This window comes from Solea solea, chromosome 9 (genome assembly GCF_958295425.1).
Source record: "Solea solea chromosome 9, fSolSol10.1, whole genome shotgun sequence".
NCBI lineage: Eukaryota > Metazoa > Chordata > Actinopteri > Pleuronectiformes > Soleidae > Solea > Solea solea.
The window spans coordinates 12,560,706-12,581,788 of NC_081142.1; the positions used below are offsets into that span (position 1 = coordinate 12,560,706).

Below are 21,083 nucleotides of genomic sequence, written 5' to 3' on the forward strand. Positions count from 1 at the left end.
TGTTCTTTATTTCATATCAAATTCAACTCAATTAGCAGAAGTACAGAGGACTGTGAAAATTACGAAGCTGGTCCAGCGTACCCTCGCTGTGTAACTGTTATTTTCTTTTTAACACAACTATTACATAATTGGATTAAACTCACTACCTACTGCATATGTCATATTTTGATTGATGACTGTCAGAGATTACTTGTATGTAAAACTGTTGAACTCTTGAAAATATGGGGGGTATGGGGGTTAGGATCGGACATGTTCAGCCCATCTGTGACATGCTGCTTAATCTCTGTGGATTAAAAGTGTGCAGTGAACTCAGAACTTTCAGAAACTCTTCCTGCCAACATGGCGGTGTAAGCAAACTCAGTCGTGAGCTCGCGAGTGTAAAAAAACATATGATGTTGTACAGTAGATGTATGTCATATGAATAAATAAAAGTTTAAAAAGGACAGTGGATGTTGGGTAGTCAGAGTTTTTCCTTACATGAAAACGAAGCTCCTCATACATTTGTCCCTCCGTCGCCGGAAACTCGTGTTTCTTCACTGTGATTCCAGTGAGTTCCCACTCACCCTTAGTTACCATCCATTTTTTGGAGTTTTGAAATATTTCTTCTGCAGATTTAGCTAGGTAAACTTGAAATTCACTCTCTGAAAGGCAAACGTGAACAGGAATGAATGAACCCCTCCATCTGTACAATTCAGTTCACAGAATTAACATTAACGCCATGCAAGGAGAAGATTAGTCGGCTTCTCTTACGCCGGTATATGTATGAGTTGAAGCTAAAAGTGCAGTTTTGCAAGTCGAATGGAAACATGTAGATGTCGAGCCTGCAGGAGCTGATCACTTTGACGGGCTGTGCATCGAAAACAAAGCCATCAGAATACACATAGTTATATGGGACAAATGGAGCCTGGTTCTTTTCCATACTGGAGAATGAGAAGAGGTAAAAACAAACAAACAAACAGTTATAAGGAAATGATCATTTAGGCCAAACTAAAAAATATTCCTGTTAATTCTTTGCTCTAAAACTTTTTTATAACCACTGGTTATACTGAATAGCCTCCAATAAACATGTACAGGCTGCACTGTTGTACAGAATAGAGAGCACTTACAACTCATTAATGACCACATCAGGTACCCAGAGCAGTTTCCTCGGAACTGAAATTCGGAAAGTACCACACTGTTCTGGATCCCAGCTGACAAACTCATTTCTCCATCTCTGCAGTGAGAATCATAAAACCAGCCATGTGTTAACCTGCACATAATTAATAAGCACATGTACATTTGTAGAACTGTTGTCTAAATTCTGATCTGATCAAGTTTGTTCCCATTATAAAGCATCCAGTGTTCTGTTGCTGTTACACTTTAGAAACGTTTCCAAACAATGAGACATAGCCTCAGGGATAGTACTGCCAAAATAACATTTTTAAATTGAGTACTTACTAAAGATTGCCAAATAAAAGTTTTGAAAATCTGCGCCTTTTCATCCTGAAAAAAAAAAAAGTAATTTAGGTGCTTGCGATAAAGACATTTAGTTGGATGCAGAATTTCCTAATGTACTAATGTTGTGTTCCTTACCACACCCAAAATGGCAAACAGGGTGAAGGAAATGCTGACATTAGTTACGGTTGACAAATTCATGACTGGTCGAATGGAGTTTAGTTTGAAGACTGGTTTGAGCGCCTCCAGTAGAGATGGTGTGTTGGGTTCAGAGCAGTTCAGCATGGAGGAACTGCTCCCTGCTTAAGAGGGGGAAAAAAAGGAAATGTGTAATTTTTGACCATTGGCTGCACCAACAGCAGCAAATGTAAAACGTTATTAAAATCTACACTTGTTTCTGTGAGTCTGTGATATCTTAAAAACATGTTTGTCTCTTGATCTCGCTCAAAATTATGTCATGACGTAAAGAGGAGGTAGAGCTGTGAAGTCGATGTCAAAATGAAAATGAAAGTGACTTGAATCCTAACTGCAGGATATCTTCTAACTATATCCTGTGAAAATCAATAACATGTAGTTTTATATACACTTGACTCATGGAGCTTTACTCACCGTGCATGAGCAGAAAGATGAAGATGAACAGAAGCTTAGAAGGCTTGACTTTCAGCAGGCAGCACTAAAAACATTAACATTGGGTCAGAAGTGGCTGTTAGAGAGTGTGTGTGGCCTCCTGATGTTAAGAGCTGTCCTGTAAAGTTATCGTCCCAAAATACTGAGTTACAGATAAATTGGGTCAAACTTATCTACTTTAATGGATTAATCCTATCCTCAAGTACATGAAGACATATGTTGTTACCTGCCCCTTATTTCTAATTTCACAGGCTCTTGCTGCAGTGGTGCTTTTACGTCGGTGACACAGAGACTTGAATTCAAACACACCCAAAACATTAATGATCAGTTTTGAAAACAGTGAGCAAGACCACATCGATTAACATCCGTGCCTGACCTCAGTCGCTGTCCACGTATTTGTGACATTACCGTGTACCGTAATGTGTACTGTTCCCATTTCAGTGTAACACATTATCAGTGTTTAAGTTTGTTTTTGAGAGTTGATTCTTTGATTGATCACTATTTTATAATTTCTAAATGTATCATCTACACGTGTTGGAGTGACAAATTTATTTTCTACTTTTGTTGCATTAGCCTAGTTTCAACATAGTGTGATCACTATTTTATCATTTCTGAAGGGCATTATTGTTATGCTTGAAATAAATGTCAATCAAAAACTGACAGAATTTTTTTCAAGTACTTTTATTTTGAATACAATTCCACATCACATCTAATAATCTAAATAACGACTAGATATAATATAATGAGCGATTGTTGCGCTAAACATTAGTACATTGTAGAAGTGTAGAATAAACCATAAGTGCTAAAGCAATGTTTCTCCAAGAAAACAAAATGACATTGGTCATAACTGAAACATTTGAGTCACTATCAGGTCACTATTCACATGAATGGAACCTTTTTAAAACACAAAGCAGTTGTTTACTGACTGTATGAGTTATTCCAGATAATGATGATGGTAATGAAGCTGACTGATATGAAGAGGATGTAGATGCCGAACAGCAGGCGGTCTATGATGAAACCCACCTGGATCCAATCCTCCGAGCTTTGGTTTCCATCAAGCCGCTGCTGCTCCACCTGGAGGCGGAGAGCCCGGAGGTCCGTGGCCAGGCTTCTCAGCTCCTGCACGACCCTGTCCTCCACCACTGGCCCCTTCTCCCGTAGAGGTCCCACAACAGCATCAAGCTTTATCACTGCAACATTTTGCTCCATGTCTATGTATAAAAAAAGAAAAAAGAAATCCAGACAGTTTTCAGTATTGCCTCCTCCCTTTCCTCAAAGTTTATGATCAACTATCATGCTTAAACTATTTTCTGTGAATTAAAACTTGCAAATCTCTGATTTATACTTATATTGTATACCGTGTTTAACCACTAATAAGATAAATACCTGAATTTTTAGCTTTGCGTGGCAGGAAAACAAGAAAACCTAAAATCTGAAGAACGAGCACTTGGATCCAGTGAGGAACTGGAGAGTCTTTGACAGAGCCGCACAGCAGGTTGGTGATGAGGATTGTCTCCAGTAGACTGGCAACCATCAGAGCCAGGCAGAGAGAGAAGAACACATCTGATGTAAAGCACAGAAAAACAAACAAGAGAGTTGTTCACATGTGGTATGTTCAGCAGGTGGACAGCTGTCTTTTTATTGACTGTATAAGTGTAAATTCATCCTCCACTTGGAGTTGCTGGTCCCGAATCCCAGTTGACATAGGGCAAAAGGTGGGTACACAGGTCTCCAGTCCATCACAAGGACACATAGAGACAAACATCCACCCACTCTCTGATTTACAGTCAATTTAGAGTGTCCGATTTAACTAATCCCCAAATCTGCATGTTTTCTTTTTTTAGACTGGAGAACCCAGAGCAGACCCACGCACACGGGGACAACATGCAAACTCCCCACAGGAAGACCCTCGTTGCTGCAAAGGTGTAGTTCTAAATACGACACCCATCGTCAATTATGTAAATCTAAACACATTCTCAGTTTAAGGAAATTGAAAGGTCCAGTGTGTAAAATTCAGGTGAAATTATTTTCATTTGCGGAAATTGAAGATAGAATATTTATACTTAAGTTTCACAATCACCTGATTATATGAGTTGTTGTTGTTGTTGTTTTTTTTTACCTTTATATCAGGAGTCAGGTCAGCTCTACGGAGGCCACCATTGTGGACCCCAATGTTTTCACAGTAGACCACAGTGGACAAACTAAACATCAAACATGGCAAACATGAGTGAGGTAAGTTTTGATGCTAACTGAAGGCTACATACTGTAGGCTCCCCAATACGAAAGGGAAGGTGAGAGATATTCAGCTGCAACACACAACTTCACAACTAACACAACTTTGCACACTGCACCTTTAAGGTGTGACACCCACCCCTCCAACGGGTCATTTAAGTTAAGATGTCCTAAAATAGGCTGGCTTTGCTCCAACTGTCTTTATTAGTTGATATCTGGACGTCAAGGAATTCATTAGTGAGGTGAAAACTGAAAACTATTGTTTTTAAATAATATCAGTCAACACACTGTCCACAGTTATTATTAGTTCTCTAAAAACCACTGACTTATGAGAGGTATAGTGTTTCCAGTGATGGGCAGCAGGTCGTTCATGATGAGCAGGAAGACGGTGTAGCCCAGGATGAGGGTCATCTTGAAGGAGGATCTGTCCACACTTTGTGGAGGCAGCAGGAAACTGAAGAGGTCAACCGTGATGAGGAAGCAGCTGGGAATCAGCAGATTCACAACGTATAGCGTCGCTCGGCGCCTCACTCTGATCTACAGAAGCAAGATGACAGACAAAAAAAGTTTGTCAGGAACCAAAAAATAATAGTATTTAAATTCACAATTGGACACAGTATGTTATTGTACCATTAGGCTCTTATTATCTCAAAAATTAACACCAAATCACACAGCTACAGGTCAAGAATATGTGAATACTCGTGAGCGATAACTACGTTTGCCCCAGGTGCATTATTGCCACATACTACTGGTCTCACAATTTCCTTTGTATCTGTGCAGGGAATCGAATCAAACAATTTTGTGTTCAATTTTTAACCTTCTGTGCTATGATACACTCCATTTTCACACACATCTTTACTCTTGTTGTACAAGTAAGGACTTTAATTGGATGGCTGTGTTTGAATATCTCACACAGATACCATCACACAAAATAATATGTTTTACAGACGGTACCCTCAACATACATGAAATGCAAGCTCATCGATGTACTCCGCTCCATGCTTGTCCAGGTAATCGTGGAAGGTGATATCCAGCAGCTCCCATTCTCCCATTGTGGTCATTACATTTTTGGAGCGTTCTGTAATGCTTTGTACAGTTCTGTGCAGGAAAATCTTTATGTCGCTCGCTGAGGAGAGACAAACACAGGAAGTTATCAACCTCTAAGACCATCACTGTAATGAAAGGAAAGGCAAAAACTTTAATAAATGACTTAGACTTTTGGTGATGGGTTAAAGAACAGAGAAACAGATAAAAAGTAGCCATTGGTAAGTGGATGTTTAATGCCCTGAAATTGAAAATAATATCAGAACAGTTCATCATTCATTCATAGCTTCTTGTCTGTACAACTCTTACTCAGCAGTTGTTTTAGATTAAAATTGGTTGAAGCTTTTGTCCAAACTTGCCAAGAAAACTCTTTGAAATGAAAGTTAACCTTTCTTACCGTAGTGGAGGTAGGAGTTGAAGGTGAAAGTGCAATTCTGTACGTCGAATGGGAAGGTATAAATATCAAGGTTACAGGAGCTCACAACTTTGGCCGGTAGAGCGTCGCGCACCAAACCATCGCTATGTAAGTACACATATGGAACCTCAGGGGCCGTGTTTTCATCCATACTGCAAGATAGGAAAAAAGCAGAGAAAATGTGCCACTTTTAGTAGAAGTTAAGGGGTCTTAACTTTCTCTGCTGAGTTTAAATTTAAAAACAAAACTACATCTTTACACACAATATCACACAATTTGCTTTTAACTGAATTACATTGTGGAAACAAAATCCCTTTTTCCATAGCTCCTATATTCACATACGATGATATGGTGAGGCCAACGATAAAAACAATAACTTGTTCCTGTTTGAGAGTAAAAGTGTAAATCCAAATATTGACTAATTGACTAATATTACTGTATACATTGTACCAATGTATACATTTACAGTTAATCAATATTTGCCAAAATGAAATTACAGTGCTGAGCCATTTCAGTGAAAATAAATAAATAAATGGACTCACAATTCATTGATCACAATATCTGGCACCCAAAATTTGTTTCTGGGGAGAGCAATCCTGTCTGAGCCGCACTGGGTTGGATCCCAGGTGACAAACTCGTTCATCCACCTCTAAAACAACAAACCTGTTGTCAGCGCACAGAGCAGACGCTACACTTGATCACACAACTCTACTGGTACAACATCACTGCCTGGAAATGGGTGAATGCACAACTTACATAATTGAGCCAAAGGTACGTCATCAAGAGTTGAGACTTTTCATCCTGGAAGACAACAGTAACAATTTCAACACATGGATCCTTATAAGAATGTGTTTGTAGACAGCAGACCAAAGGATTTTTACTCATTAATAAAAATATAATCCTTAATTATACACCTACACCTAAACTCCTCATAGAGATTTCTTGGTTGTTGTTTTTTTATAAGATGTAAACTTACCACTCCTAATATTCCATAAATGATGAAGCTAATGTTGACGTTGGTACTTGTTGATGTGTTCATGACAGGTCGTATGGAGCTCAGGTTAAACAGTGGAGTCAGAGCCTTCAGAAGGGCAGGTTGGTTTGGCTCAGAGCAATTCACTGTGAAGGCACTGCATGGAGCCGCTGGCAAAATTCAAGAACAAGTCTATCAAAGTGTAATCAAAAATAGCTTATACCAGTCTCACCCTAACCCAACATATAATACTTATATATAAGCTTTACTATATATAAATAACACTTACCTTGCATTAGAAACCACACCAGGGTGGACATGGAGATTAAAATCAGCCGCTATAGTCAACACAGATTAGAAACTGTTATTGATTGATAAATTATACAGGAAAACATGATCACTTACAGTATGTAACAGCCAATGCTGTATTCAGCCTCGGATGTAATGTGTAAAATTCAGAATATGCAGCAAGAAAAGATACTTTACCTGGGATGCCATGACATTAAACATCAAGTGTTTATCTGTCTTTGAGTTCTTATGCCTGGAGAAGAAATAATAGTCTCGCTTTTGAAAACATTTTATTTTTGTTACAAATGGCAGACAGAAAAGACAGCTGCTACTTACCTGAGAAACTAACTCTTGCAAGACTAAACACTAAACCTCAGTCCAGCCAAGATATACATAGTGCTACTGGCAAATAATGTGGGTAACTTTCCCTGCAGGTGGTTTCATTCAAAGCACAGTAAAACCATAGTTTATGTTTTGGTCCTCAATGTGTGACTTGGAGATAGTGACATGTGCCCACAGCAGCATCGGTGTCACACCTGCTGGTCAGATGCAAATAAACAGTGAATGGAAACAGGCGTCCTCTGGTTTCAGCCCTCGACGTACCCATCTACCAACCAACCAACCAACCAACCAACCAACCCACCCATCTAGCTACCTACCACTTTCTTATCCATCTACCAACCTACTGGAGGGCGACCAATTTTGGATTTTTAAAGGCTAATAAAATAATGAAAGTTTGAAGCATTTCAAGCTGACAGCCGGTTACTTAGTTGCTCTCCCCACTGCCCAAGTAAAAAAAAATCCACAACACATCACAAATGCAAAATGTTGGTCAATGTCATGGTATGTCAACAAAATTTGCATGAACAATGTTCACCACTGTTGTGGCTAAAGTTGTCGTAAGGTGTCTGATGAAGAGAAATAAAATTGGATACGCTTCAACAATCAACTTGGTAAAGCGTGGTTTATCATTTGCAAAGAGAGAGTCAAGATGGACAACAGCTCAGAGGCAGGTCAAAGATGGCTCTGAGGCACATGAGAAAGTTTGTACAGTTTATAGTTGGTGCTCACGTCCGAAGCTTATCTGTGTAGCTGAGAAAGATGGCCTCCGTTCCCTGGAAGTGTTTGAAGATAATTGGGCACGTACTAGATATGAGCAGTGTACAAGTGTGTGCATGTTAAACCAAGCAATATATGAGAGCAAGTGTTATTTTCCATGACAACCACATTACTAAAAAAATACAAAAACACCTAACAATACCTAGTTAGTTGTGAATCATGTCAAAAGCATCTGTCTGTGTGTCTGTGGAAGTAACAAAGTGTCCTTGAATGCATCAGCATGATCATTAGGTTGATAGATTGTCTGCAGAAATGATGTATATATATCATATATATGTATATATATATATATATATATATATATGTATATATATATATATATATATATACAGTATATATATATAAGTTATGTGGGTCATTGATTGCACCTCTGATCTTAACACGCTGTGGACTTCACGTTACTCTCAATAGCTCTCATGCACAAATCTAGCAGCGGTCTGAATTGGTTCTTTTCATGGAGTCTTTGAGCTGTTTTTGTTTGTTTTGTTGTTGTTGCTAGGTGTGGCTGTGGAGCCTCCATGTCATAGTGATCTGTGTATCCACATGATGGGTGGAGGCAGTTATTATTAGAGCCATGGTCTGCATTTTGCAATAGATGTATAATGTCCTGTCTGAGCTGATGAGTTGGCTGAAATGATCTTACTTTATACCTCCAAATCAAGCACTTTGTTTTTCTTCTGTCTTTGGTTCAAGCTTGCAGTCGTCATTTTTCTATTCTGTTCCCACATCTTTAAATAGCAAATGCATTCGGCATCTGTCTGAACCTCCATGTTGGTCTTTATAAAATGTGTTGTGTTCAAGTGTGATGCTGGCACATTATTGTGGAAAGCAAATGTGATGGGAAGTCAGTGGCTCTTTTCTCTTTAGTTATTCAACTCAGCTGTTTCCTTAAATGTCTCTGTATGTGTCCTGTGGTTTTATCTGTTAACTGTGTTTAGCATGTGTTTGTGTTATGATTAATCTTTATTCTATTTCACTTTGCTACTCATCTTGAAACTGCAGGCATCCCTGACAGAAAACAGGGATGAATGGGCCTATCCTGATGACGTAGCTTTCAGGATAGATAAAAAGAAAACAGCTATCAGCCTGTTACTGCTGGCTTGTGCGCACAGTGCACTGTGGTTGTGACTTAGACATGTACATACACATACAAGAAGGAAGTTCCTGAATGTATCTAATGAATTAAATTATTGTATGTACTGTACTTTGCAGTACAGTTTTCAATGACTACATGACGTTTATTCACTTTATTCATATTTGCAGTGCAATAAACAATAGTGAAATAGGGAAAATAGAATAGAATTGATGCATAGTTTCTTATTTTTACAACTTACTGTAATGATGATCTTGTAGTTCGCAACATAAAGGCTGAGGTATCCATTTAACAGTCAAAGAAGCAATTTGATTTAATTAAGCCAGCTTTATTTTGAAATCCAAGGTTTTTACTAGACAACATTATTGTTATCAACATTGCAGCTTAAATTTACTTCGGATTGCACTTCCTCATATACAGTATGTAGTACCTTATATGTTGTTGTAAAATGAGGTATATGAGTATAGTTTCTTTATGTGTTGTCACCAGGGCAACGGTGCATGGAGGGTATAGGGTTTTTTTTGGTAATGCTTACACACTATATTTCTTTTGACAGCAAATGTATTTCCCCTTGCAGATGCATTTCATCAACTGACATGAAATACATCATCAACATAATAAATGATAACAATAGTATAATTATTGTATGCATTACAAGCACAAACAAGGTTATAGTACAGTGTACATGGACAGAGAAAGCTTAGCTCAAGAAGCATCAAGCGAAAATCATTTTAATAAATCTGGGACAACGGGAACAGTTGTTTTATGCTGTTACAAAGAACAGAAGATTCAGCTGAAGATTGACAAATCTCAGCTGCAGCTGTTGCAGATGCCTTCTTTACATCCTTCACAATGATTAGGCTCGTGAGGATTATTGACTTCAAGCCATTCGTGATTATAGTCGCCTTGATCCAGTTTTTCCTTGTAGCACTTTCTTCTTATCTTCATCACCAGATTCTTCATGAGGATGGTGATGTTCTCTGTGCTGATGTCGGGATCCACCATTGGAGGGTTAGTGCATTTATTGCAGCTCTGCTTGAAGCTCTTCACTTTGACACGGCCCTTCCCGTCCGACAGCCTCATGTGGAAGATCACCATCACTCGGTTGGAAGGCCAGGCTCTAGGACACTGGGTGCAGCGAAACCTTTAAGATGACAAGTGACACTTATTTTCTAAATCACAGCAAACGTAATGTCATGTAGTGTTGGTGTTATTTATATCTGTATGTTTCCTTTAACAGGCCTGTCCTCATGTCTTAATGTCTCACAGTACTACATTACTTAATCTCTCTCTGTTTTCTCTAATTCTCTTATTCTTTTCTATTCCAAAATATTAAGAGAGAATCACATATGTGCTGTACATTAGACTGTATAGACAGTCTGTATCGTCTAGATAATTTAAGTCCAGTTCACTGACCTTGCACCAGTGTTACTGACATATTCCTTCCATCCTGGCTCTGGAGAGTTGGGTTGAATAGAGGGATCAAACCTCAGTTTCCAAGTGTCTCCATGCAGGACACCTTTGGCTTCTCCCAGGAAAACACTGGTCCACTCTGAAAGTGCCATCCTGACAGTGACAGTCAATTCCGGTCGGTAATTCAAGACACAAAACACCTGGGGACTCACAGCTGGTCTGCACAGTAAAGGAGCAGGTTGTGGGAATGAGGAATCAGCCTGAGCCACTGGCTTTTATTGAGGAGTGCAATGAAACTGAAACTTAAAGTTGGTTTATTTAGGCTTCATGGATGCCTAAATAAACATGGATGTATTTTATGATGTTTTTATAATACATCCATGGTAATGACAGTGTAGTGAGGAAATGCTTATGTAGCTGTGGCAGATGCTGAAACAGCATAACCATGTAGATGTGAAAAGAAGAATTTAGATCTGTTTGACAATCTCAGGAAAGTAATTGTTCTTAATATATATAGTACATATATATATACATATACATATACATGTACATATATATATATATATATATATATATATATATATATATATATATATATTCAGATGTGGGGGTGAGGGCTTTCCTCTCCCAGCAATGTGAGGCATCTCAAAAGTTGTATACTTGGATGCTGACACGCAAGCTTTCGTCGCTGCCTGTCAACTGTGTGCCCGTGGGAAATCCTCCCATCAGCCACCTGCTGGTCTCCTCCATACACTGCCAATTCCCAGTCATCCCTGGTCTTATATTGCTGTGGACTTTGTCAACGGGCTTCCTCTGTCCCAAGGTAACAGCACCATACTCACCATTGTTGACTGTTTCTCTAAATCCATGAACTTCCTTGCCATGCAATGAAGTGCTGGGAGACAGCTGAGCTCCTAGTGCAGCATGTCTTCAGACACCACAGTATTCCCTCTGACATTGTCTGGGATCGAGGTCCACAGTTCACCTCTCAGATATTGAAGGCATTCTGCTGTGCTCTGGGGGCGTCGGTCAGCCTATCATCTGGATTCCATCCCCAGACTAACGGACAGGCAGAGCGGGCGAACCAAGACCTGGAAGCGGTCCTGAGATGTTTAAAACCCTGCTTCTTGGAGTTTTCCCCTAGCCTGGATCGAGTATGCTCACAATTCCCTCTCCAGCACTGCTACAGGTATGACACCTTGAGTGTACTCTATGATACCTTCCACCTTTTTTTCCAGTGCAGGAAGGAGAAATTGCAGTGCCCTCAGTGCAACATCATCTGCCGCAAGGTTTGAAAAAATGCTCACTCCGCCCTGCTTCGTTCTGCCGAGAAGAACTGTCGCCTGACTGACCAACATCGTACTCCACCACCCAAGTATCGTACAGGTCAGAATGTCTGGTTATCCTCCAAGAATATTTCCCTGAAGACTACTACTAGGAAATTGTCTACCTGCTACCTAGGCCTGTTTGAAATGTCTGCTCCAGCTGCTGTCAAGCTAAAACTCCCTGATTCTCTCCGAGTGCACCCTGTTTTCCATGTCTCACAGCTCAAGCCTGTCAGTGACAGCCCTGTGCCCTCCAGCTGCTCCCACTCTGCCCCCATCTTTCGATGGTCATCCTGTGTATACAGTCCAGCAGCTCCTGGATGCGCACCGCTGGGGGCGGGGGTTCCAGTATTTGGTGAATTGGGAGGGTTACGGACCTGACGATTGCTCCTGGGTCCCACGTTCCTTCATGCTCCACTCCAGGCTTTCCTCACCTCTACCTGCCATCGTTTCCCCCCCCACGTCTCGGCTCCTCTGCAGTCTCTGGACCCCTCTACTGCCTTGCCATCTCCTACCTACTTGTCGCACACAAGCCTCCTCCTACCCCTTCCTACCAACCTTTCCCCATCAAATAATGTTTATTGCTCAGCTCTGAGTCTGTGTTCTGGTCCTAACCCCCACTGGATATCACAATCCCAGCTGCCAAAAACACAAAGAAAAACTGATTTGCAGTGTATTATGGAAACACCTTTTCTTCCACTTTGTGTGTGTATGTGCGAATTGAAATGGGAGATTTGAAGGGTGTGAAGTCCCCAGTATCTCTGCTGCGGTGACAGCTGGATACTGATTTTTGAAGCAGAAAATTCAGGAATCATGATAAAGACTTTAATGGAATGGCTGCAACATTTTACAATGTTGAATTCCATCTATGACTAAAGGGAAGAGGGTCTGTGGAGGTAAAAGTGTCCTTGAATGCATCAGCATGATCATTAGGTTAATAGTCTGCAGAAATTATGAAGTTATGCGGGTCATTGATTGCCCCTCTGATCTTAACGCGCTGTGGACTTCACGTTACTCTCAATAGCTCTCATGCACAAATCTAGCAGCGGTCTGAATTTTTTCTTTTGTGATGTGAAGTCAGTGGCTCTTTTCTCTTCAGTTATTCAACTCAGCTCTTTCCTGATGTCTCTGTATGTTTCCTGTGGTTTTATCTGTTAACTGTGTTTAGCATGTTTTTGTGTTATGATTATTTATTCTATTTCACTTTGCTACTCATCTAGAAAACAGGTATGAATGGGCCTATCCTGATGACCTAGCTTTCAGGATAGATAAAAAGAAAACAGCTATCAGCCTGTTACTGCTGGCTTGTGCGCACAGCGCACTTCTGTGGTTGTGTCCTCCTTAAGTGAAGCCACACTGCCAAGAGAGATTTAGAGGAAAAATGAAACTAAAGTGAGTTACTTTTAGTTTCATTTAAGCAATAATGAGCAACCAGGGCGGGGCAACAGAGACTTGTGATGCTAGGACAGATGTCAACACTATGACTTAGCAAAAAACAAAAACAAATTATCTACTTGGACAAAATCTATTTTGCAGTACAGTTTTCAATGACTACATGATGTTTATTCACTTTATTCATATTTGCAGTGCAATAAACAATAGTGAAAATAGAATAGAATTGAGGCATAGTTTCTTATTTTTAAAACTTACTGTAACAAATGATAACATAAAGGCTGAGATATCCATTTAACAGTCAAAGAAGCAATTTGATTTAATTAAGCCAGCTTTATTTTGAAATCCATATTACAAGGCGTTTACTGGACAACATCAATCTTATAAACACCAGGGCGACGATGCAGATACTATAAGGAGGTTACAGGTTTTTTTTTTTTTTTTAATGCCTGCACACTATATTTCTTTTGACAACAAATACATTTTCTCTTGCAAATACATTTCATCAACTGACAGAAAATACATCAACATATTTAAATGATTACATTACAAGCACAAACAAGGTTATAGTACAGTGTACATGGACAGAGAAAGCTTTGCTCAAGAAGCATCAAGTTAAAATCTTGTGACACATCATTTTAATAAATCTGGGACAACGGTGAACATTTGTTTTATGCTGTTACAAAGAACAGAAGATTCAGCTGAAGATTGACAAAGCTCAGCTCACTCTCTGTTGCAGATGCCTTCTCTACATCCTTCACAATGATCAGGCTCGTGAGGATTATTGACTTCAAGCCTCTCGTAATTATAGTGGCCTTGATCCAGGTTTTCATTGTAGCACTTTATTCTTATCTTCTTCACCAGATTCTTCATGAGGATGGTGATGTTTTCTGCACTGATGCTGGGATCCACCATTGGGGCATCAGTGCAATTCTTACAGTTCTGCCTGAAGCTCCTCACTTTGACACGGCCGTTCCTGTACGACAGACTCATGTGGAAGATCACCATCACTCGGTTGGAAGGCCAGGCTCTTCGACACTGGGTGCACTGAAACCTTTAAAATGTCAAGTGACACTTATTTTCTAAATCACAGCAAAAGTAATGTCATGTAGTGTTGGTGTAAATTATATCTGTATGTTTCCTTTAACAGGCCTGTCCTCATGTCTTAATGTCTCACACAACTGCTGAGTATTACATTATTTAATCTCTCTCTCCTTTCATCATACACATGTATATTCACTTGTATGATCTAATTCTTTTCTAGTCCAAAATATTAAGAGAGAATCACATTTGTGCTGTACATTAGACTGTATAGACGGTCTGTATTGTCTAGATAATTTCAAAGTCCAGTACACTGACCTTGCACTCGTGGTCCTGATGTATTCCTTCCATCCTGGCTCTAGAGAGTTGGGTCGAATAGAGGGATCAAACTCCAGATTCCAAGTGTCTCCATGCAGGACACCGTTGGCTTCTCCCAGGAAAACACTGGTCCACTCTGAAAGTGCCATCCTGAAAGTGACAGTCAATTCTGGTTGGTAATTCAAGACACAAAAGGAGACTCACAGCTGGTCTGCACAGTAAAGGAGCAGGTTGTGGGAATGAGGAATCAGCCTGAGCCACTGGCTTTTATTGAGGAGTGCAATGAAACTGAAACTTAAAGTTGGTTTCCTTAGGTTTCATTTGACCAGTCATGACCATGGATGTATTTTATGATGTTTTTATAATACATCCATGGTAATGACGGTGTAGTGAGGAAATGCTCATGTCGCTGTGGCAGATGCTGAAACAGCAATAACCATAAACGTATGTAGATGTGAAAAGAAGAATTTTGATCTGTTTGACAATCTCAGGAAAGTAATTGTTCTTCATATATATAGTACATATATATATATATACATATACCATTGTGGTCTCTTTTTCTCTTTCTCTTTCTCTCCTAAAATTCTGAGAGTATTTCTTTTTTTTCTTCCACTGTTGCCAAACAACAGAGGCACTTGACTGATCAATATTATACAGTACGGGCAGCAGGAGAAATGCAAACTTAGTAGTTTTAGTTTTCCATAGTATTGTGCACAAGTGCCACCTACTGGAGCCTTTCTGCCTTACATTCCCCAAAGTGCCCATTTGTTGCTATATGAAAGTGTGATCTGAGTTCAGTTTCAAGAGGAGTTATAAGAGGAATTGGTGTTTAAGTTATAAACCTTTAACATTTGTTTTTCCAAATGAGTACAATACAGTCAGACAGCAGTTGATTTAAGCAATCACATAAGAAGACATTAAGGTCTGATGATTCATTTGCAGGTTTAATAATTGAAGAAAGGGAAATTTAGTCACTGTCATATCCATGCCTGTCAGTCATGCCTTCCTTGTGTGTCACTCTCTACCTAGGGGCGGTCCCAGGCTTAGGCAGCTGGTGCCAATCCTCTCATCAATGCTCTGCTTAAATACTCCAGCTTCCCAGTCACTCGCTGCCAGATCATTATAGTTTCAATGTGGTAAACTACGTCAAGCCGTTGGGCCACTTTGAGTATTTGGTTCTGCCTTTTGGCCTGACCAATGCACCTGCTGTCTACCAAGCCCTGGTCAACAACGTCCTGAGAGACTGCCTAAACCGCTTTGTTTTTGTTTGTCCGGACGACATTCTCATATTTTCCCCCAGCTTGGAGGAACACATTCCCCATGTCTGCCTTGTGCTTCAAAGACTCCTGGAGAACCGTCTTTATGCTCAGGCTGAGAAATGTGAGTTTCACGTCACATCCGTCACCTTTCTGGGCAACATCATCAGGAGCGGGCAGGTTGAGGCGGAGCCGATGAAAATCAGAAGTGGTGGCAGAATGGCGGGCCCCAACGTCTGTGAAACAGAGATTCCTTGGTTTTGCTAACTTTTACCGGAGTTTCATCAAGAACTATAGCACAGTGGCAGCCCCCTTAACCCGACTCATCTCGTCCAAAGTCCTGTTTTCTTGGTCCCCTCAAGCTGACGCTGCTTCCATCTCCTCAAGGAGCACTTCACATCAGCCCCTATCCTCACTCAGCCTGATCCCTTGCGACAGTTCATGGTGAAAGTGGATGCTTCAGATGTGGGGGTGAAGGCTGTCCTCTCCCAGCAATGTGAGGCATCTCAAAAGTTGTATACTTGGATGCTGACACGCAAGCTTTCGTCGCTGCCTGTCAACTGTGTGCCCGCGGGAAATCCTCCCATCAGCCACCTGCTGGTCTCCTCCGTCCATTGCCAATTCCCAGTTATCCCTGGTCTTATATTGCTGTGGACTTTGTCAACGGGCTTCCTCTGTCCCAAGGTAACAGCACCATACTCACCATTGTTGACTGTTTCTCTAAATCGATGACTTCATTGCCACGCAATGAAGTGCTGAGAGACAGCTGAGCTCCTAGTGCAGCATGTCTTCAGACTCCACAGTATTCCCTCTGACATTGTCTGGGATCGAGGTCCACAGTTCACCTCTCAGATATTGAAGGCATTCTGCTGTGCTCTGGGGGCGTCGGTCAGCCTATCATCTGGATTCCATCCCCAGACTAACGGACAGGCAGAGCGGGCGAACCAAGACCTGGAAGCGGTCCTGAGATGTTTAAAACCCTGCTTCTTGGAGTTTTCACCTAGCCTGGATCGAGTACGCTCACAATTCCCTCTCCAGCACTGCTACAGGTATGACACCTTGAGTGTACTCTATGATACCTTCCACCTTTTTTTCCAGTGCAGGAAGGAGAAATTGCAGTGCCCTCAGTGCAACATCATCTGCCGCAAGGTTTGAAAAAATGCTCACTCCGCCCTGCTTCGTTCTGCCGAGAAGAACTGTCGCCTGACTGACCAACATCGTACTCCACCACCAAAGTATCGTACAGGTCAGAATGTCTGGTTATCCTCCAAGAATATTTCCCTGAAGACTACTTCTAGGAAATTGTGTACCTGCTACCTAGGCCTGTTTGAAATTTCTGCTCCAGCTGCTGTCAAGCTGAAACTCCCTGATACTCTCCGAGTGCACCCTGTTTTCCATGTCTCACAGCTCAAGCCTGTCAGTGACAGCCCTGTGCCCTCCAGCTGCTCCCACTCCGCCCCCATCTTTCGATGGTCATCCTGTGTATACAGTCCAGCAGCTCCTGGATGCGCACCGCTGGGGGCGGGGGTTCCAGTATTTGGTGAATTGGGAGGGTTACGGACCTGACGATCGCTCCTGGGTCCCACGTTCCTTCATGCTCCACTCCTGGCTTTCCTCACCACTACCTGCCACCTGCCATCGTGTCCCCCCCCACCCACGTCTCGGCTCATCTGCAGTCTCTGGACCCCTCTACAGCCTTGCCATCTCCTATCTACTTGTCGCACCCGAGCCTCCTCCTACCCCTTCCTACCAACCTTTCCCCATCAAATAAATCTGTTTATTGCTCAGCTCTGAGTCTGTGTTCTGGTCCTAACCCCCACTGGATATCACAATCCCAGCTGCCAAAAACACAAAGAAAAACTGATTTGCAGTGTATTATGGAAACACCTTTTCTTCCACTTTGTGTGTGTGTGTGTGTGCGAATTGAAATGGGAGATTTGAAGGGTGTGAAGTCCCCAGTATCTCTGCTGCGGTGACAGCTGGATACTGATTTTTGAAGCAGAAAATTCAGGAATCATGATAAAGACTTTAATGGAATGGCTGCAACATTTTACAATGTTGAATTCCATCTATGACTAAAGGGAAGAGGGTCTGTGGAGGTAACAAAGTGTCCTTGAATGCATCAGCATGATCATTAGGTTAATAGTCTGCAGAAATTATGAAGTTAAGCGGGTCATTGATTGCCCCTCTGATCTTAACACGCTGTGGACTTCACGTTACTCTCAATAGCTCTCATGTACAAATCTAGCAGCGGTCTGAATTTTTTCTTTTGTGATGTGAAGTCAGTGGCTCTTTTCTCTTCAGTTATTCAACTCAGCTCTTTCCTGATGTCTCTGTATGTGTCCTGTGGTTTTATCTGCTAACTGTGTTTAGCATGTTTTTGTGTTATGATTATTTATTCTATTTCACTTTGCTACTCATCTTGAAACTGCAGGCATCCCTGACAGAAAACAGGTATGAATGGGCCTATCCTGATGACCTAGCTTTCAGGATAGATAAAAAGAAAACAGCTATCAGCCTGTTACTGCTGGCTTGTGCGCACAGTGCACTTCTCTGGTTGTGTCCTTAAGTGAAGCCACAGAGAGATTTAGAGGAAAAATGAAACTAAAGTGAGTTACTTTTAGTTTCATTTAAGCAATAATGAGCAACCAGGGCGGGGCAACAGAGACTTGTGATGCTAGGACTGATGTCAACACTATGACTTAGCAAAAAACAAAAACAAATTATCTATTTGGACAAAATCTATTTTGCAGTACAGTTGTCAATGACTACATGACGTTTATTCACTTTATTCATATTTGCAGTGCAATAAACAATAGTGAAATAGTGAAAAATAGAATAGAATTGAGGCATAGTTTCTTATTTTTACAACTTACTGTAACAAATGATGATCTTGTAGTTCACAACATAAAGGCTGAGGTATCTATTTAACAGTCAAAGAAGAAATGTCATTTAATTAAGCCAGCTTTATTTTGAAATCCATATTACAAGGCTTTTACTGGACAACATCAATCTTTTTTAATGCCTACACACTATATTTCTTTTGACAACAAATACATTTTCTCTTGCAAATACATTTTATCAACTGACAGAAAATACATCAACATATTTAAATGATTACATTACAAGCACAAACAATGTTATAGTACAGTGTACATGGACGGAGAAAGCTTTGGTCAAGAAGCATCAAGTTAAAATCTTGTGACACATCATTTTAATAAATCTGGGTGAACATCTAAACAGTGAACATTTGTTTTATTCTATTACAAAGAACATAAACCTCATCTCTCTCTCTATTGCAGATGCCTTCTTTACATCCTTCACAATGATCAGGCTCGTGAGGACTTTTGACCACAAGCCTCTCGTGATTATAGTCGCCTTGATCCAGTTTTTCATTGTAGCACTTTATTCTTATCTTCTTCACCAGATTCTTCATGAGGGTGGTGATGTTCTCTGCACTGATTCTGGGATCCACCATCGGGGCGTCAGTGCATGTCTTGCAGTTCTGCCGGTAGCGCCTCACTTTGACACGGCCGTTCCCGTCCGACAGACTCATGTGGAAGATCACCATCACTCGGTTGGAAGGCCAGGCTCTTCGACACTGGGTGCACTGAAACCTTTAAAATGTCAAGTGACACTTATTTTCTAAATCACAGCAAAAGTAATGTCATGTAGTGTTGGTGTTAATTATATCTGTACGTTTCCTTTAACAGGCCTGTCCTCATGTCTTAATGTCTCACACAACTGCTGAGTACTACATTATTTAATCTCTCTCTCTCTTTTCATCATACACATGTTTATTCACTTGTATAATTTAATTCTTTTCTAGTCCAAAATATTAAGAGAGAATCACATTTGTGCTGTACATTAGACTGTATAGATGGTCTGTATCGTCTAGATAATTTCAAAGTCCAGTACACTGACCTTGCACTCGTGGTCCTGATGTATTCCTTCCATCCTGGCTCTGGAGAGTTGTGTCGAATAGAGGGATCAAACTCCAGATTCCAAGTGTCTCCATGCAGGACACCGTTGGCTTCTCCCAGGAAAATTCTGGTCCACTCTGAAAGTGCCATCCTGACAGTGACAGTCAATTCTGGTCAGTAATTCAAGACACAAAACACCTAGAGACTCACAGCTGGTCTGCACAGTAAAGGAGCAGGTTGTGGGAATGAGGAATCAGCCTGAGCCACTGGCTTTTATTGAGGAGTGAAATGAAACTGAAACTTAAAGTTGGTTTCCTTAGGTTTCATTTGACCAGTCATGACCATGGATGTATTTTATGATGTTTTTATAATACATCCATGGTAATGACAGTGTAGTGAGGAAATGCTCATGTAGCTGTGGCAGATGCTGAAACAGCAATAACCATTAACGTATGTAGAAGAATTTTGATCTGTTTGACAATCTCAGGAAAGTAATTGTTTTTTATATACATATATATATACACACAGATATATATATATATATATATATATATATATATATATATATATATATATATATATATATATACATACATATACACATATATATATATATATATATATATATATATATATATATATATATATATTTAATTTCGGTCTCTTTTTCCTGAAATCTTTTTCTTTCTTTTTTATTATGTGCAGTGTATTATGGAAACACCTTTTCTTCCACTTTTTCCGGAGAGAATTGAAATGGAAGAAATGGGAGATTTGAAGGGTGTAAAGTCCCCAGTATCTCTATATACTATAATGGAATGGATGCAATATTTTACATTGAATTGAATTCCATCCATGAATAAAGGGAAGATGATAAAACGAAAAGAGACAGCAGCGGTAGCAGTGACATTTAAAAAGACAGACTTTTACACCATAGCCTTGCTCAGTCATTTTGGATCATCTCACGCACAGCTGATAAAGACAAAAATACATATAATCAGCAGAGCGGTGTGGATGAGGCAACGCAATCGTTGACATTTGAAAAACATATATAGAAGAAACTCAGGTGGAGCCTCCTCTGAACTCCAACCTTTACTTTGGAGCAGCTCAGTGGCCAAAGACTTGATCATACATATGTTAATTTCTCTTCTTGCCTTGCTTTTATGGCCCTTTCAAGACCTCACAGGCTTTGA

The 21,083-nt window shown here is 40.4% G+C and overlaps 3 protein-coding genes across 3 annotated transcripts; all 3 read right to left on the minus strand.

The window, feature by feature from the left end:
* Window positions 1–1,099: 1,099 nt before the first annotated feature.
* On the minus strand, window positions 1,100–7,269 carry LOC131465878 (5-hydroxytryptamine receptor 3C-like). Its single transcript, XM_058638833.1, has 14 exons — window positions 7,212–7,269; window positions 7,015–7,063; window positions 6,729–6,895; window positions 6,509–6,553; window positions 6,295–6,401; window positions 5,735–5,904; window positions 5,259–5,419; window positions 4,620–4,830; window positions 3,448–3,624; window positions 3,085–3,272; window positions 2,044–2,107; window positions 1,573–1,736; window positions 1,438–1,482; window positions 1,100–1,213 (listed from the first exon to the last, which is right to left on the minus strand). The coding sequence occupies exons 1-14, from the start codon at window positions 7,233–7,235 to the stop codon at window positions 1,103–1,105; spliced, it is 1,683 nt and encodes a 560-aa protein (XP_058494816.1). The 5' UTR covers window positions 7,236–7,269; the 3' UTR covers window positions 1,100–1,102.
* Window positions 7,270–9,532: 2,263 nt separating this feature from the next.
* On the minus strand, window positions 9,533–10,893 carry LOC131465896 (receptor-transporting protein 3-like). The gene is made up of 2 exons (XM_058638849.1): window positions 10,642–10,893; window positions 9,533–10,369 (listed from the first exon to the last, which is right to left on the minus strand). The coding sequence occupies exons 1-2, from the start codon at window positions 10,788–10,790 to the stop codon at window positions 10,036–10,038; spliced, it is 483 nt and encodes a 160-aa protein (XP_058494832.1). The 5' UTR covers window positions 10,791–10,893; the 3' UTR covers window positions 9,533–10,035.
* Window positions 10,894–13,668: 2,775 nt separating this feature from the next.
* Window positions 13,669–20,122, minus strand: LOC131465685 (uncharacterized). The gene is made up of 4 exons (XM_058638551.1): window positions 19,895–20,122; window positions 19,212–19,587; window positions 14,715–14,914; window positions 13,669–14,409 (listed from the first exon to the last, which is right to left on the minus strand). Exons 1-4 carry the CDS (start codon window positions 20,041–20,043, stop codon window positions 14,079–14,081), a joined length of 1,056 nt encoding a protein of 351 aa, XP_058494534.1. The 5' UTR covers window positions 20,044–20,122; the 3' UTR covers window positions 13,669–14,078.
* Between the last annotated feature and the right edge of the window lie 961 nt (window positions 20,123–21,083).